This window comes from Astyanax mexicanus, chromosome 11 (assembly GCF_023375975.1).
Source record: "Astyanax mexicanus isolate ESR-SI-001 chromosome 11, AstMex3_surface, whole genome shotgun sequence".
NCBI lineage: Eukaryota > Metazoa > Chordata > Actinopteri > Characiformes > Acestrorhamphidae > Astyanax > Astyanax mexicanus.
Genome location: NC_064418.1, coordinates 12,699,452 through 12,718,184, shown reverse-complemented (window position 1 = coordinate 12,718,184; position 18,733 = coordinate 12,699,452). Strand labels below are relative to the sequence as shown.

The following is an 18,733-nucleotide window of genomic DNA, read 5'->3' as shown; positions in this document are numbered from 1 at the left end:
TTGGAATAGCTTACCTAGCTTAGAACACTGAGATAACGAGAAGCTCTAAATATTTATTAATTAGCTAACTAGCTAAGTTTCGAAGTTCTTTTCTGTGGAAGATGGTGGATATGAGTTGAATGGAACTTCTCAGGATCTCAATATTTTTGTGTTGGTTTCAAAACACTGTTGTTCAAGCAAAATTCTTCTCTTCCTTTAATTAGTTTCACACCCTATAACTATAACCTGAGTTATTTTATTACTTATTCTCTACAGTCAGTGAAACAGTTATTCATTTAATTTTCTGAACATTTGAGGCTAAACGCAAAAATAGAAAATTGGATGTAACAACTCATTATTTATTTATTTATTTATTTTTAAATGTAGTTTAGTGTACAACAAAGAAGTTTTCATCCATTTTCAGTTAAAAAAAAATTATTTCTGCCCCTCACAATCGTAATTTCAGGAAAAAAAAAATGAATCTTTTATTTTCAGAATTTTTTTTTTATTTTTGCATTTGCAAGTTGGATTATACCATCAGATTTGTGTTACAAGATGCAAAAATGGACAAATTAAAAAATTGAGAGAAGATTCAACGTTTTATTTTTCTAGAAATTCTGTTTGAGAAAGGCTGAAATGAAAAACTCAATAATTGAAAAATTGAATGAAAACCCATTTCCTCTTCATTTCGAATTTAGCTTGATACAGTCAGAAAATGGAACTGCTTAACGTTACACTGACCCGCTACGTTTGTTTTCACTGTTGGTGTAACCTATATCAATGGTCTGCTGCTGCACTGGAAGATTTTACACAAAGTAAACAAACATGGCCGCTCCCAGTAATCAGACAGAATAGCAAAATAACAGCTCCAACAAAAGCAGGATCATTTTATTTAGTTGAAATACATTTGTGATTTTTTTCAGAGAATATGAATGACACAAAAACACAAAAAAATTATTTTGTTCATGCTTTGGGTTTGGTTTAGCCGCTTATTACCAAACAATTGTGTCTGCCCTTTTACAATCACAATGCTAGCAGAAACAAAATCTTATTAAATCTAAATGACCCTGATCATAAGAATTATCATTACAATGATAAGCCTCAAGCCTCAACATGCCTGAAACAAAGTTATTAAACTCAAAATTGAAATTTTTGGCCACAACCATAAATTTAACATTTGGAGAGAAGTCAACAATACCTATGATTTCCATCAGGGACTGCTTTGTTAGCTCTGCTTGTACCAGAACAATCCAGGCTAACACATATGAATTATATTGTAATACATGACACTGTGAAATACAAATAACCAAAATGAATACCCACATAACATAAAAACTAAATTAAAGCTGAAATCTGGTGTGAAATGGACTTGAGGTGTAGTAAAACAAGATAACAAGTCGTATAACATTTTGTCGAATAGCCAACCTCCATTCACCCTCAGCATTCCAAAATACAGTGTTTTAGCGGATGCTCCAAACAGGCTTACAATGCTATTGATAGGGGCATACCGTTGCTCATGAAAATTAATTGCTATTATTACATCATTAACACCATGTTGAAATTACGATCACAATAAGTTACGATAAGTCAACTGCATACAAAAACGAATAAGTAGGATAGGTGAACAGATTACAAAATTAATTCTGTGGAAATGCATGAATTTAAGCTGTTGCTGAAAATACGTATCTCTATAATATTCAGCTATTTACACTGAATAAATTTTGCAATCTGTTCCCCTATCTTACCTATTCATTTGTGCTCATCATGACTTAATTTCAAGATGGCGGTGCCCAGAGACTTACCTGTGTGGAGATACTGCGTGTATAAAGAGTGTATTTTAATAAACTAGCAGTGTATTTCAAAAAGTCAGGGGTGAACAAAAGTATAGGGGTGAACATACCTGTTTCACTAAAGCCCAAATCTATTTATTTTTTTATTTTATTCCAACAAATATTTTATGCAGGAGGATATTTTATTATTATATCCTAACATTTTCATGACTAAATATTGAAATATTTGATGCAACAAGCATTGAAAATTCCCTTTGAAATTTATACAGAAGGATGAAGGAAATGTAGCTGCAGTTTATAATAAATATACCACTAACGGATAATAGCTTTTCATGAAATTCTGAAATATGCAGGGCACTTATCACTAAATATAATTCATCATTATTATTAAGTAATTAAATAAGTAATTTCTCTTTTTTATTAGTTGTTTTCCCCATAACAGATCAAACTCTTGAACTTTATTTTCTTGCTGGCTGCCTTATAGTTCTCCTCATTCTAAACGTGGCTGGTTGTTGAGACTTTTAACTATGTAGTCGTTAGCCCAGGGGATGATCTGTGTTAGAGCGTTCAGCATCAGACAGTTTATCTCTGCATTGACTCCGGTCTCTTCATGATAGTTCCACACGGGGAAAATGCAGTTTACTGGGACTCCAAGAGTGTTACTGCACTCACGCATCTGTTTACACAAAGACACACAAACAGTCATTCATTTGAACCCAGTAACTAAGGAGTTCTCTATAGATGCTGACAGAAGCTAAAGCTACGCTGAAAAAAAAAAAATTGTGTTGATTTTACTTAAATCCCATTACTCTACTGCAGTTCTCAGTCAGTATTAGGCCTGTCACAATAGCATTTTTTGTGGACGATATATCCACACAGAAATTATTGCGATAAACGATATTATTGTCATTTTAAGACCATGTAAATGTCACTAACATTTATACGAAGCATTTATACCCTTTTAAATACAACACAATTTTAAATAATCATAGTTTGGGAAATGTATACTCTTTTCTTTACCTACTGCAGTCCACACTGTGTGTATGGAGTTGCAGTTACTAAATGACTGGCTAAAAAACTGTTCTCTGTTCATATGTGTTATATATGTGCGCAAACATTCGAATAAACACAACAGACTATATCACGATTACTAAATATTACTGAGGTAGTGTCCATTTATTGTTCGATAAGTCGATAATATAATTAATGTGACAGGTATAGTCAGTATGAAGTCAGACTTAGTAAAAAAAAATGGTAACTTGCTCTTTTAGCCTATAACACCAGATCAGATAAAGATAAAAAATTAATCCTGGGGGTAACAGCTATACACTTTTGGTGACTAAGATAGGAAAACAGGCCTATTACGCAGATAATTGATACCAGGAGCTAATAGGAAATAAATAGTAGTCAAATATTTAAATGTAACATAATTCAAAATAACTCTATTGTGTGGATACATTTTTTTAATAAGCAATTTTTTCAGTAAGAATAATTTTTACAGTGAATTGTGTATTTTGTGGCAACATTATGCACCATAAGGGGTCCCAAAAAGTCTTAACATAGCTAGATAGGTTTGCTACATTCTAGTAAACACTGACACTTAAATTTACATGCAACAGTTGTCAATGCAATTCTCAATATGAGAAGCTAACAAAAAAAATGGCTACACTTTTTTTTTATTAAGCAAAGTTCATAAAGCAGCATTTAAGATAGAATCTTATACATTGCTGGACTCTAAGAATCTTATGTGTGCTCACCTTATCCCTGATTTTCTTGCTTTTGTAGACTTTGCGCAGATCTTCTTTGGTCATTTGGCACGTGCGATCTATTCTCGTCAGGAAAACCACTTGAGGGATATCTGTGGAATAGACACACATGGTAAAATTATCCATGTTCTGCTAACAAATTACTATCTTAAACTGCACCTGTACAATGTTTGTGTTTTTTTTTTTTTTCTGAATGATTTTTAAAGTAAAACTTGTGTTTAAGAACGTGTCACAACTGAAAGTCCAAACCAGAGTCCGCACCAAGGTTCATGTCTGTGTTAAATTGTGTTAATTTGGTTTGGTTAATTTTGGTTTCACTCTGCAGCTTAGTGAGCAGACTAAAAAGTACTTTACTACATCCTTTCGTTATCAGCTACGTTGGCGGAGTCTCTCTATACTTCATATTAACTGGTTTGTTTGTTTGTAGAATGTTAGTTACGAGTTTGACGAGTTGATCTGCCAGGTGTTGTGACGAATTCTAGCTCTCTGTCAGAATCCCATTCCCCTTCCTGTACATGCCCCCCACAGCAGAATGAGTATTAAAATGTATCCTCAGATTTCTTTTATTTCTGTTTATAAATAAGGGTTAATCTATTGTTACAGTAAATAAATGAATTCCCAGTTTAAGCGTTTGTGTTCATACTGCTGCATTATATGTCTGCATGCCAAGGGGAGTCAGATTTCAGCACAACACCAATTATTTTTTCCTCTGGTTTCTTTAAAGCCGGTCTCAACTCCCAGTAACTTGTTTCACACTGCAGACGGATTGGACCATGGTTTAGTAGCTTCGGACCAAGTCCACCTAACTTGGTTTGGACCCAGACCAAACAAGGCAGGTGTGAAAGCACCCAAAATTGACTTTCTTGAGATCCTACACAGTAAATGGACTAGTGTTAAATTGACATTGATAAATCAACAAGATAGGGCTTGATTCTAACCGTGTTGATTAAACAGTACTTAAACAGTTAACAGTTATTGTGTTTTAAAGCACTAGTGATAATGAGCCCCTTGCCAAAACAAGCCCAGAATCTGTCTTGGGTGTGTACAAAAGTAACAATACTCTCACATTCTTTGAAAGATCATCTTCTACTCATGTATCTATTCACAGTCCCAGACATTATGACCAGGGCACAAACATCTGCAACACCATCTGCAAGGTAGCTGCGCCCCTGAAGTAGCAATGGACCAAAGTCAGAGTGCACCTGGGTCTTAAAGGGAATGGCAAGTGACACGCTGACTGGTTTATTGCACATTACTCCAAAAACACGCCCATGATTAATCAAGAGAATTAGAAAAGTATTTTTTAATAGAACTTGAGCATTTCACAAGTCTGCAATACTTTTATTAACTAACTGTAAATTAAGCCAAAAGGTTACTTTTAATCTGTGTTTATTTTACCATTTAGTAAATACAGTAAGGAGACTGAAATATGTACACTAATATTGACTTAAACAAAGCTAACATTAATGTCCAAACAGCGTGACTCACTCATCCTGCTTGCCGCTACTCTGACTTGCTTCATTTTTTTGATGAAGTCATCTGCCATCATCGCAAGCTTGTCTGCTGGCATGACATTAATCAGGCAGTGTATCTTGTCATTTGGGCCAGGATTCGTCCGGTAATATTCGTTGGGATCGGTGAGTGGGATTACAGGGTTGAACTAAAATGAGAAAAGAAAAGGTGGTGAAAATAAGAAATGCTAAAACCATTTTTTTTTACAATTTTAATACAGTGTTATTAAAATAACACAGGTTTGGTCTATGGTGCATCACCCCTCCACCATCCAGTCTCCTCCCTTTTTACTCTTTTCTCCTCTTCTAGACAATTCTTTGGTGTTCCAAATAGACTTTTTAATACTCATCACAGAAATTTCACATATTGATTTTTTTTTTTTTTTTTTGAGAAACAAGCAATTTTGTTTTACAAACTTTGTGAAATGCTGAATATTGATGTTTTTTTTTTTTTTTTGGTTTGGTCAAAATCATATTTTGACAGTCAAAACCAACATAACATGTAACAGAGCCTCAACTGTTTAAAATAAACCAAAAAGGCATTTGCTTATAAGCATAAACATCTCAATTTACATATATTTTGTCTAGTTTTTGCCAATGGATTTTTTGCAAGTCCTCCAAAGAAGAAAGACATATGGAATTATTTAGTAAACAAAAAAGTGTTAAACAAACCAGAATATGTTTTATATTTTGGATTTTTCAAAGTATGCACATCTTGCTTGGACGACAGCTTTGCACATCCTGGCATTTTATCAGTCAGCTTTATGAGATAACAGTGTTTTTTTATTGTACTGTACAACCCTGAATTAGAGCAATGACAATGCATTTTATTTGAACTAAATTAGACCTTACCGTGTACCCTTCTTTGACATGTCCTTTTAAAGCACTGATGATGTCTTCACTGGACACCCCTTTAAGAAGCTCTTTTTCCACACCCATGATGTCGCTGAATGCGAAAGGAAATGATCCATCCTTTGCCATTGAAAATTTCTGAAACTGAAAGAAAAATGCATTTTTTTATATTGAAGTGTAGGGGAGAGTGAAGTAAACATAGTAATCTTATCTTGCTAATTTAATCAGGTCGTTCTCCAGGATTTATTTGTATTTTGTTGTGTAAATCTTACCCTCTACCTTCTCAGACCTTCCAGGACCTGCTGCACATAATCATTCCAACAGCATGACACTACCAACACCACGTTTCACAGTAGGGATGGTGAGTTGGATGGTATTTTTTGGTGATATGCAGAGCAAACATATCTGATGGCCAAAAAGCAACTTCCTGGTCCTCGACTGCATATTTTTACTTCATTGACATTACTTTGTAAACATCTGATTTCACTCTCACAGGGATTTTCTCTCTATTTCTTCTCTATCACCTGTTTAAATCGCCAAACTGCCAGTTGCTAAAATAGGTTAGACAGTGGCTCCCCAGGAGGAGGTAGAACTCCATGTGTGTAATAAATAATGAAGTAGGCAGATCTGTAGGGATCTCTATTGCAGCTGGTTAATGTTTACTGTCAAGGTTTATTCCAGCTGGATTTTATCTTGCGTCAAATTCAGACTTGTAACACCTTTGCTGCATTTCCTTTACTGACTTCCTGTACCTGCCTGCATCACATTCAAAACTCTAACGCTGGCTGACAAAGCCAAGAATAGACCAGCCCCTTTATATTTTATAGCAATGGTCAAAACCATATTACGATTTTCTTTGAATTTCATGGAATTGCAAATGTACTTCCTGTTTGCAATCTCAATTAAAATTCAATTAATAATCCAGACATTCAAGCATCCTGCAGTGTATTTCTGTCACGTCTGGTGCTGTAGGCACTTCTGTTCCTTCCACACTGAGCTCCAACGGAGGTTTGCAGCCTAACAACTACACTACCCAGAACGCACCACACGCTGACATCACGCACACACCTACGCATGTGACACCTCACCTGCTTCCGCCAGGAAGCCCGGAGTATTGATTACCCCAAAGTATTTAAGGACGCTTCACGAATACACAGGTTCCGCGTATTGCCTGGTTTCTACCACTTTACAAAGAGTTACCTCTTTTGTGTTTGTTTTTCCGTGTGTGACCTTGCTCTTGTTTTTTCGACGCCGATTTTTGCCTTATCTCTGATTTTGGATGTTTTCTGTGTTTGACCAGGACTGTTTTTCGTTTTTCGATTATTGGATTATCTCTGATGCTGGCTTCCTCGTGTTTGAACCCTGGACTGTCTCCCATACATGGTATGGTTATTCCTATGTGGCTTCTGTTTACCGGTGCTCTGATTGTTTCTGTACGACTACCCTTTTCTCTGCCCTTATACTCAATAAACAACCCATTTTACTGTATCCGCTAGTGTCTGTATTCTGTGCACACCATGACAATTTCAGTATTTGGGTTGTACGTACATGGATGGTTTGACTGGTAGTAGACTCTGCTGCAGCCAGACATTCGATGTACTGACGTTCTTCGAAAATGCTTTTGATGGTGTTGATGATGCTGGATTTTCCTGCCCCGACTGGCCCGTACAGAAGGAAGTGGAGCTCTCGGACGCCCTCGTTGCTGATCTGAAAGTTCCTCAGTTTGTTGATCATTGGATCTTGGCTTAAAGAAAAAAAAGAAAAAGAAAAGTCAAGCTCGGTCTAGAATAATAGAGAAAACCATGCAAAACTGTTACATTTGCTTTGACAGATAACAAAGTCTATTTGAATTTAGCACAAATGTGAAATTGTAAATTGTTTAAAATAAAACTATGTTTGCTTACATGTCCATCAGAAAGAGTTTTCTTGGCTGTGACAGACAAAGTTATAAACTGACTGATAACAATACTGAATTAAATACTGAATTACATGCATTAACAAATACAGTAAAATCACCTTTTATAAGTCAGTACATTTAGGATATATATATACTTATATATAAGTATATATATATATATATACTTTAGAATAGAGTATTGTACCAGTCAACAGTTTGGAAACAACTGGGGTTGGTGGGGGGGGTGGGGGGGTGGGTACATTTGCTAATATGAACCAAAGCCCACCCTATAGTGACAGCATTTGTGGAACTACAGTTAAACACAGATAAACTAAATACAGTTTTGTCTGTACTTCTGTTTATTATTAGTTAAATCCAACTAAAGGTTACATTACACCTGAAACATGTTACTCCACATTACATTTACTGTTATTATGCATGCAATGTCCAAATTATATACATGTATGATAAAAATGGATCAGTTATCACTAAATAATATAACAACAGATTTGGTTGTTATGATTATAATAATTATTATTATTTGATTATTAATATTATTTGATTATTATTATTATTATTGTTGTTATTATTATTGTGTTGGCATAACATGTAAAGCTGGTACAAACTCCCTGACACCCTTGTTAACTGCTTTTCTATCATACATCCCAAACCACTGGGGTTGGGTTTTTAAGGCACTTTTAATTTCTTAACACTATTTTGCCTACTAGCTGACTGCATGTGTGTTAAGTTTTCAATATTATTCTACAATGTATTTTATAATACAAATAAAGAACAAAGATTGGTAACACTTTACTTGGATGGTCCATTTGATGGCCTCTTTGATGCTCAACTGACATTCAACTAACATTCAACTACATGTCTATTAAATGCAAATGAACTTAAAGGTGAAAGTAAATGATTCTCTATTGAATAAAACCCTACACTCAACTCTAACCCAAACGCTTATCTTTATATTTTAGGATTGGGTTTAGGGTTAGATTTTAAGTTTTGATTAAGGGTTAAGGTTAGGGTTAGGTGTAGGGTCTGATTTTAGAGTTGATTAAGGGTTAAGGTTAGGTTTAGGTGTAGGGTTAGATTTTAGGGTTGATTAAGGGTTAAGGTTAGGGTTAGGTGTAGGGTTTGATTTTAGAGTTGATTAAGGGTTAAGGTTAGGGTTAGGTGTAGGGTTTGATTTTAGGGTTGATTAAGGGTTAAGGTTAGGGTAAGGGTTAGGTGTAGGGTTTGATTTTAGGGTTGATTAAGGGTTAAGGTTAGGGTAAGGGTTAGGTGTAGGGTTAGATTTTATGGTTGATTAAGGGTTAAGGTTAGGGTTAGGTGTAGGGTTTGATTTTAGAGTTGATTAAGGGTTAAGGTTAGGGTAAGGGTTAGGTGTAGGGTTAGATTTTATGGTTGATTAAGGGTTAAGGTTAGGGTTAGGTGTAGGGTTAGATTTTAGGGTTGATTAAGGGTTAAGGTTAGGGTTAGGTGTAGGGTTTGATTTTAGGGTTGATTAAGGGTTAAGGTTAGGGTTAGGTGTAGGGTTTGATTTTAGGGTTGATTAAGGGTTAAGGTTAGGGTAAGGGTTAGGTGTAGGGTTTGATTTTAGGGTTGATTAAGGGTTAAGGTTAGGGTAAGGGTTAGGTGTAGGGTTAGATTTTAGGGTTGATTAAGGGTTAAGGTTAGGGTTAGGTGTAGGGTTTGATTTTATGGTTGATTAAGGGTTAAGGTTAGGGTTAGGTGTTCGGTTAGGTTCTATTTTTAATCATTTAGATTCAACATAGGGTTAAGTTAAATTTAATGGACATTCAATTCAGTGTTAGTTGAATGTCAGTTGAGCATCAAAGAGGCCATCAAATGGACCATCCAAGTAAAGTGTTACCCAAAGATTAATAGAAATGTGCATCCATACTTTTGATAGGTACTGTATATTGTACGCATCTGTAGGTAACACGTGCTGTAGGACACTGTGTACATTATACCTACACAAGTGATTATTGACATTTACACACATGCTGTTCTGTCTATGTGTTTTTCCTCTGCCCGCCTGTTTGGTTTGCACTGTGCTCTGCAGCACATGACTCACTCCACTGTAGCCCCACCCGGTTGTAACATCTCTCAGGTGTACCTGGTCAGTTTCTGTGTACATTCCTTTTGCTTGATTGTTCCTTTGTTGTCTGGCCTGTGTGTTCTTGTGTGTCTCTATATGCACAATAAGGTGCACCAAAATATAAGGCGCACTAACAATGAACGTCTATTTTCTGGTCTATTTTTTATACATAAGGCACACAAATCATTATTATTATTATTATTATTATTATTATTATTATTATTATTATTATTATAAGGTGCATTAAGCGACAATACTAAGGAACAGGGGTGACGCCATGTTTTCCTTCTAATTCATCAGGTCTTGCCGCTGGGTGGTGGTGGTGGGTGACCAAGTTAAGTAAAGCAAAGCTAAGTAAACAAAACTGTAATTTTTTTCAAATGTAAAATCTACACAAATGGGTGAGTAAAGTGTTTCTGTTTTTTTACAGTAAGCTTAGATTCCCAAATTTCTCCATCTATCTATCTATCTATCTATCTATCTATCTATCTATCTATCTATCTATCTATCTAATACTCTCCTCTGCACGGCAAAAGCGCTACAAACTGATGTGCCATAACATGGTATAGTATTTCTGTATGTCTGAAAATACCATGCCAACTTAATGTCACCAAATATCTGTCATAGTTTTTTCTTCCTATTTTTTTCTTCCTGTTTTTCCAATTCTATTATTCTATCTTATACCGAACTGTTAAATTCAAACTGTGGTGTAACCCTGACCTTTGTGTAGCTTTACAACCTTGTTATTAAAGCTTTATGACCTAATAAACAATCAGTTTGGACTTACTTCCACTGGACTGATCTCCATTCTTTAAGCTCTGGAAGAAATGCATGATAGAGTTAGTAAACACTGTGTAGCTCAAGGACAAATGAAAATAATATTTGCAATAATAAATATTAACACATTTTCTAATGGAATGTTTCCACCAACTTGGAAGGCTATGGTGTTGTTATTCTCAAATTACTTTTGGATTATCCAGCTTCAGGCAGGATCATTTCCATTTCTCTGCTGACCACTTTTTTTCATGCGAAATGTTTAGTAATATTTAATAATCAGGATGTTCATACTCTATTTCTATAGTTTTATTTCTAAGGCAAACCCTGGTTAAATTGTGGTGTTAGTGTTCTTCATAGGAAGAAGTGGGAATTCTGCCATGTGAAACCTGGTGTATAATTGATAAGCCCTGGCAAGATCAACAACATGCAGTATCATTTATTACTTCGATTGACGTTTAAGGAACTCGCTGAGAAATTCAAACACAGCAGAAAAATCAGCAAGGTCTTTAAGATAACCAGGCCTGGTGATTAAAATACTTAACTGTAATGTTGATTTTATTTGTTATTAGAAGAGTAGTACACATATTAATTTATGAGTGGTTTGGAAACAAGAATTCAATGATAGAATCACCAAACTCTTCTTCTTGCCGCATCTAGCTAGATTCCACCAGGTCCAGATTGAATGGCTATTGTATTAATTTAAGGAACACTGTCATTGTCTTACTTGATGGTGAATCTTCTTCCCAGTATCAAGCCTTTTGCAGCCTCCAACAGCTTTTTTTTAACAATGGATTTCTTCTTGTCTCTCTTCCATAAAGGCCATATTTGGGGACTGCACAACTTATTGTTTCACTGTGGATTTCTGCAGCTCCTCAAGAGTGACAATGGGCCTCTTGGCTGCTTCTCTGATCAGTGCTCTCCTTGCTCTCTCTATCAGTTTGGGTGGACAGCCATGTCTTGGTAGGTTTGTAGGTGTAAAATACTTTTTTTTTTTCATTTTTGGAGGTTTGATTGAACAGTACTCCAGTTCTTGGGATGCTCGGGGCTTGGGAAATGTTTTTATATCCTAAACCTACTTTATACAACTTTATCTCTGACCTGTCTGGTGATTTCCTAGATCTTTATGATGTTGGTAGTGCACTAATGTTCTCTAACAAGACTGCTGCTTTCACTAAAAGCATAGATATAATAGTGACGGTTCACCACTGCCTAAAATCAACTTTTAAAAACTGTATGTAAATTCAGGTTATAATTTAAGGCTTTTTAAAGTCATTGAACAGGAGTTGAGAAAGCTGACAGCAACACCTCTATAAATCCTCTGTAGCGCAGAAATTGTACATACCAACAGTGACCATGCAAGACCGTGTGTCGCTACCCGATGAGTTCTCCAGATGTATGCTGTACTTTCCTTCATCTCCTTCAGTAGCATTTGAAATGTCGAGGTAACAATCTGCCCCTATTTTTCGTATTGAATGCTTGCCATCCACACAGTCCAATTTGTGGTCATCCTTTTTCCATGTTACAGTTAGATCAGGTGTGTTCGCCACACAGTGTAACATAATCTGTTGTCCATATGTTACATGTTTATCTGCCAAAACAGTGCTGAATTCTTTTGGAAACAAGAGGGAACAGATTATTAGGAACAGACACATAGAATACGATTAAATTGCACCCTTGTGACAAACCATGCAGAGACATACACTGTAAGCCTGGATATGTGGAGTTTACTTAAACTATTTAAGGAAATTGGTTGTTTACTGATAACTTGAGTAATCTTGTAAATTATGTCTAAACTGTAAATTTATTTACAACTGTAATGATGTTTCTTTGTTTATATCAATTGCTTTGCACACTAATTCTACTTGAAACATTCTGACTTAACGTCAGGTAAATAACTGATTTATATGTAGTCTTTTTTTGTTTCTTTTAATTAAAATTATAGTTTAAAACATATTGTAAATATACTGCATTTTTCGGACTATAAAGTGCACTTAAATACCTTTAATCTTCCCAAAAATTATAATCCGGTGCACTTTATGTATTAAAAAATCACTCCCCAAAGTACAGCATTATAAGCATTAGCCATTAACTGCAGCATTAGCTCTTACGCCGTTCAGAAGTGAGTATATTGGACTGTAGTCTGCATGTCTGCGTCTCATACTAAAACAAGTTTTTTGGGCTGACTGCTAGCTGATAGCATCCTGGGTTACAGGAACACTCAGGGGTTCTCAGTCTAGTGCTATCAGCAGTTAGCAGCTAATGCTAATCCTGCTGTACCCAGTCTTAGTGCTGGAAAACTTATCTGAAAACTCACCTTTAGACTAAATATTGTAAATCTTAGCTTACTGTAAATAAACAGAAGCGCTTTACTAACCCAAGATTAACATCTAGCGCTCGTTTAACTTTGAAAGATTTTTTTTAAAGAATTACAGTTTTGTTTACTTCCCTCAACTTCCCCATTAGAAGGGAAACATGGTGACACTCTTGCTCGCTTAAATGTAGGCATCATTACTAGTGTCCTTAATGCACCTTATAATCCGTGCTCCTTATGTATGAAAATAGACGTTCATTGATAGTGCACCTTGTAATCCAATGCGCCTTATAGTCCAAAAAATACAGTAAACAGTCAGGACACAGTTATAGACTCTTATAGACTGCAACATGGAGGCCAGCCACTTAATAATAACAATATATTAAATACAAATTGCCCTAAGGTAGTCTGTGGGGAATGACTACACACTGATGGTGGTAGTAGCAGATGGAATTAAAGCGCACATTCCAGACTTTAATTGAAGAGTATTTGCATACATTTCAATTTTATCATTCTAAAATTACTTTTTTACACAATAAAAATACATTATCATATTTATAAAATCTAAAGTAAACGTTTACTTTAAGTTTTTAGAATAATAAAGCAATTACAGTATCTCACAAAGTGAGTACATGCCTAATATTTGTGTAAATGTTTTACTATATATTTTCAGAGGACAACACTGAAGATATGACACATTGATACAATGTAAAGTAGTCAGTGTACACCTTGTATAACAGTGTAAATTTGCTCTGCCTTCAAAATAACACACAGCCATTAATGTCTAGACCACTGACAACAAAAGTGAGTACACAGTAAGTAAGTTAAAATGGCCAGATTTTGCAAACTCATTAGTGTTACATAAATTTCTCATACTCAGCACATAATATGACACAAAAGATGACTGCTTTGCTGAGGAATCTGAATATATAGGTGATGGACTGGCCAAGTATGTCTCTAGACCTAAATCCAATTAAGCATCTGTGGGGCATCCTCATTACTGAAGGTAAGGTGGAGGAGCGCAAGGTCTCTAACATCCACCAGCTCTCTGATGTCATCATGAAGAAGTAAGAGGAGAATTCCAGTAGCAACTTGTGAATCTCTAATGAACTCTGTGCCCAATAATGGTGGATAATCGAAAATAATGGTGGCCACACAAAATATTGACACTTAGGTGTGTACTCACTTTTGTTTCCAATGGTGTAGACATTAAGGCTGTGTGTTGAGTTATTTTGAGAGCACAGCAAATTTACACTGTTATACAAGCTGAACACTGACTACTTTACATTGAATCAATAGAGAAATAAATATGAAGTATTTGTCCCAAACACTATGGAGGATTTTTAAGAAAGCTGTTAGGTGTGAAGCAGAATACTCCAAACTGATAAATTCCAAGCTCCCATTTGGCAAGAGGGCAGAATAAAAGCCTCAATAAACATCTTTGGATTTGACTTCTACGGTCAGACAAGACAGAACAAAAAAAAAAAAAATGCAGCACCAAATATTGGAGATGTTTGCCAGAGTCAAGGTCCTACTGAGGAACTCTAATCCTCACTGTATGTTAAGGTTGTAAATCCATGAATTTGAGAGGCTCTTTTTCCAAAGGCCATGAAAACACTGTTATGATACATGGCATCAAAGTCGACAAGAGACTTTATATCAAAACCTGCCTCCTTCAGCCTGGAGGCCCAGACTAGGTCATGTTATCCTTCAAGTCAATAATCCAAAGCCTACCACCAAAATCTATGCAAATTGATTCCCTGACAACAGAATCAAGCTGCCCCAGACTTCTAACATCCAGAATTAGCTGAAGACTTTAAATCATGCATGTTTGACTACAGGACATATAGATGTATATCTATGTATATAGATTTGACCTTTGCATAGACTTACCTGAGTTTATGTACAATGAATTAAACTGTTGCTGCATTTTTTTTTTGTAAACTGTAAGAAAAATAAGATTGAAAGCTGCTTATTTAAAATAACTTCATAACACAGCTTTAAACTTACCAGGTTTGGCTGGAGAAGAACCCATGTTTGCAGCTATGAAAAAAAAAAAACATTGTGAAAATGTATATTATTGTTTTGTCTAGAGGATATGTTCCCAGTCTAAACATTGCTGTTCAAAAAAATATGAACAGCAGCACTAGTGCCTGGCGATTCGATTCGATTCCAATTTTTGGGGTCAAAAAATTCGATACATTTTGTTTCAATTACGTGATTGAGAAGATGAAATGACAATTTAAACTATTGTTTAAATTGTTTATTTAAACAATTTAAAATCTCAAATACAACATTTACAATAATTTTAGGTTCTGTACTGTATCAAATCTTTTTGCAACATTTTATATTTAATTTTTTGTAAATCTTTAAAACGTAACCTTAAAAAAAAACACAGACGTCACAGTCTTTTTAACCATATTGCTACATTTTCAAAACTTAACAAAACCGTAAATATTAAACATACATAACTTTAAATATTAAACATTAGCTGGGTCCAGAAGTCACATGTAAGTGCTAATCTATCAACATTAATCAGAGCTTCTCCTACTTTATTTGTTGTTTCACTGGGGAATTGTGGCACTGCTTTATCGCTAAAAAAGCAACGTGAAGGTAAAGCTTACCTTGGGTCCAGTGTACAAACCATAAACTTAAACCCCAGATTAATTTTTAAAAAGGGCTTCATTATTTAGTTTGAAAATATCCTGAGCTTATATCAAAAGATACATCGAACATGATGCTGTTAAACAAAGTCTGTATGGATACCTAGGAGATAAATGCTAATTTGGTAACTTTGAATTATAGCTTGTACAGTGCTTTTGTTGTAGTATAGAAAGGGACATTTAAATGATAATAAAAACAATGCTTCGATTAAAAGAATTGTGAGTGTATAAGAGCCCTAACAATTCAAAGCCTTTAAATAAAAGTAAATTCAATGTCAGAATTTCAACACTAAGGGATGTTTAAAGGTTGTCTTTTCTCTAATTAATATTAAATATGAATATTAAAAGATGTAATACAGCCAAAAAAAAAACAGTTGTTTAATATTCATGCAGGGAAAAACTAAAGAGCATGGTTCTCCCATAAAATTGAGTACAAGCAAACAATCCCTCAAAGCACCTTCCAGTACTCTGCACAGCCACAATACACTGCTAGTCGTCAGCTAGTTAACCAGCTATATTACCATGGCCATGGTCCTGGACTAGAATACCAGTTTTTTAACCACCTTGACCATCAAAGCCCAGTTTAGATCATCTACAACCAGCTACTAGCAAAAAAACTGACCTTGATATGGGTTTTTCAGCAGGGTTAAGAAAAGAACGTTTTTTAAATTGAAACTGAAAGTAGTCTGTTGTTGACAAACTCTTACACCTTTTAGTCCTCACATTATTTCCATCTGTCCTTTAGTGTTTACATAAAAGAAAATGAGAATATCAGGATTGGAAGTAGAACAAGTTTAGTCCAGTGTAACAGGTATTAGTCTAGTTTAGTGTTCTCCAATGTTGTCCTAGATTTAACCGGAACTCTACACTATTTACCACCAGCACTGCAGTTCACAGAAAAAAGAAACATCGGTCAACCCATGTCTAAAAAATCCTGATCCTATATTGGCCCTCCCACATTAATGAATCCAGTGTTTTATTTAGTAATGTAAAGCTCATAGAAATTTCCAGAAGCTTGGCTTACCTGTGTAATTCGTGTGAAGTGTGGAGTGTGCGCTAACTGTAGCTGCTGTTGTGAGTCAGCAGCAGTTCCGTCTCTATTTTACTTTCACTTTCAGCTCTGTGTTAAAGGAGGGGTTTTATAAAAGTGAGAAAACCATTTATTATTAAAATGATTCTGCTCTGGGCTGATTCTACAAAACGCTAAATGTTTCGTTAGTATTTAGGAATGTCGTTTTCATCGTGAACCCGTTCGTAAATTAAAGTTTAAGCAGACTTTCTGTTATTCACAGTGTTTATATAGGTGCATTTTGCATGCAGTTCACCAAAGCAACACCAGGGGCGCTAATTCACAGTGAACGGAACAGCATGAAACTGGAGGAAATAAAAAAATAGTATTCAAAGCAAACAAACAAATAAACAAATGACAACCAACAAAAACAACAACAACAACAACAACAACAACAATAATAATAATAATAATAATAATAATAATAATAAATACTTATTATTTGTTTATTAATTTCTTACTTAACTTAATATTAGTATTATTATTTTTATTTACTACTACTACTACTACTACTACTAATAATAATAATACCCTATTAATGTGTTCACATTAAGTAATCTGGATAATTTAACACAAATTAATCATTTACAAGTTTGTTGCTTGTACAGAGCATACATATTTAGCAATATATCACTACATGGCTGCTGTCAAGTTTAGAAAGTAAAATTATTTATTGTGCAATTTATTTTGATAAAATATGAAGTCGTTTTCTAAATATACATTCTCTCATATATATTCTTTGTCTCACATACACAGAGAGACACCTGTTCCTGTTTGATGCCAAAGCTCTGTGGGAAAAAGAAGCTAATATCAATGGAATTCCACTTTACCAATCATACATTCAATATATTTTTTTAAATATCCACTATTTAATGCTTACTGATAAAAACAAACAAAAAAGTGTGATTAATGTGTGACACCACTAAAATAGTAAATAAAAAAAAGTTCTAAAATACATGCATTTAGCTAGAAGTGACTTTGCACCCACTGTCATATTTGCATTTTTCAGATTATCAAACAAACTTTAATATTAGACAAATAGAACCTGTAATATAATATATAAAGAGTAAATTCACAAAGCAGTTTTTAAATGATTATTTAATTTATTAAGGGATAAAAGAAATTCAAACCACCCTTGCCCTATGTAAAAAAGTAACTGACCCACCCTAGTTGTGGCTTGTGAAATTAAAGATGAGTTTCATTTCTCTAACCACAACCAAACCTGATTACTGAGAGACCTGAAGAATTAAGAAATAAAATAGAACCTGTCTGACAACATGAAGCAGGTTAAAATATCTTAAAAAGCCACACATTAAACACCCTGATCTGAAGAAATTCAAGAACAGATAAAAAAGTCAGTCATTAATCATTAGTCTAGAAAAGGTAATAGTCATTTCTAAGCTAGCTAGCTATATATATAAAGAAAGAAACTGTGGAAAAAAAAATGGTATGAATGGGAGAGTTACTTTAAGTATCATAGTAATAATAGTATTGTAATAGTTTGATACATGTGTACAGTACCAGTCAAAGGTTTGGACACACCTTCTCATTCAGTGTTTTGTTTTTCTATATTATACCCTAGTGAAAAAAGTAGATTAAAGTATACTAATCGTTATTATGCTATAGTGCAATAAAATGTTCTTGTAGCCACATTATTAATCAGTATAATTAAAGAGTACCAAAATGGAACAACTTTTTTTGTACTTATTATACTTTAACTGTATAAAAATAGTACTAAAGTATAGTAATAGTACTAAAAGTCTACTAAACTGTACTAAAATTGAACTATTTTAAATATACTTTTAAAAATACTATTTCATGTATGTAACCCCATATTTTAAATATACTGACAGTAGAATTATAATACATTTAATAATTATTACAACTGTATCACTATTATAAACCAGGTATATTAGGAATGTGCTAGGAATTGATGTTAAATATATTTATATTAGAATACAAATATACTTCTTGTTACTGTCTTTTGTAAGTAGCACACTATACTTCAATG

The 18,733-nt window shown here is 34.5% G+C and overlaps 1 protein-coding gene across 1 annotated transcript; it reads right to left on the bottom strand.

The window, feature by feature from the left end:
* Window positions 1-839: 839 nt before the first annotated feature.
* LOC111188175 (interferon-induced protein 44) lies at window positions 840-16,760 on the bottom strand. The gene is made up of 9 exons (XM_049484614.1): window positions 16,678-16,760; window positions 15,001-15,033; window positions 12,022-12,288; window positions 10,690-10,720; window positions 7,447-7,642; window positions 5,899-6,042; window positions 5,024-5,195; window positions 3,527-3,627; window positions 840-2,445 (listed from the first exon to the last, which is right to left on the bottom strand). The coding sequence occupies exons 2-9, from the start codon at window positions 15,023-15,025 to the stop codon at window positions 2,260-2,262; spliced, it is 1,122 nt and encodes a 373-aa protein (XP_049340571.1). The 5' UTR covers window positions 15,026-15,033; window positions 16,678-16,760; the 3' UTR covers window positions 840-2,259.
* Window positions 16,761-18,733: the final 1,973 nt, after the last annotated feature.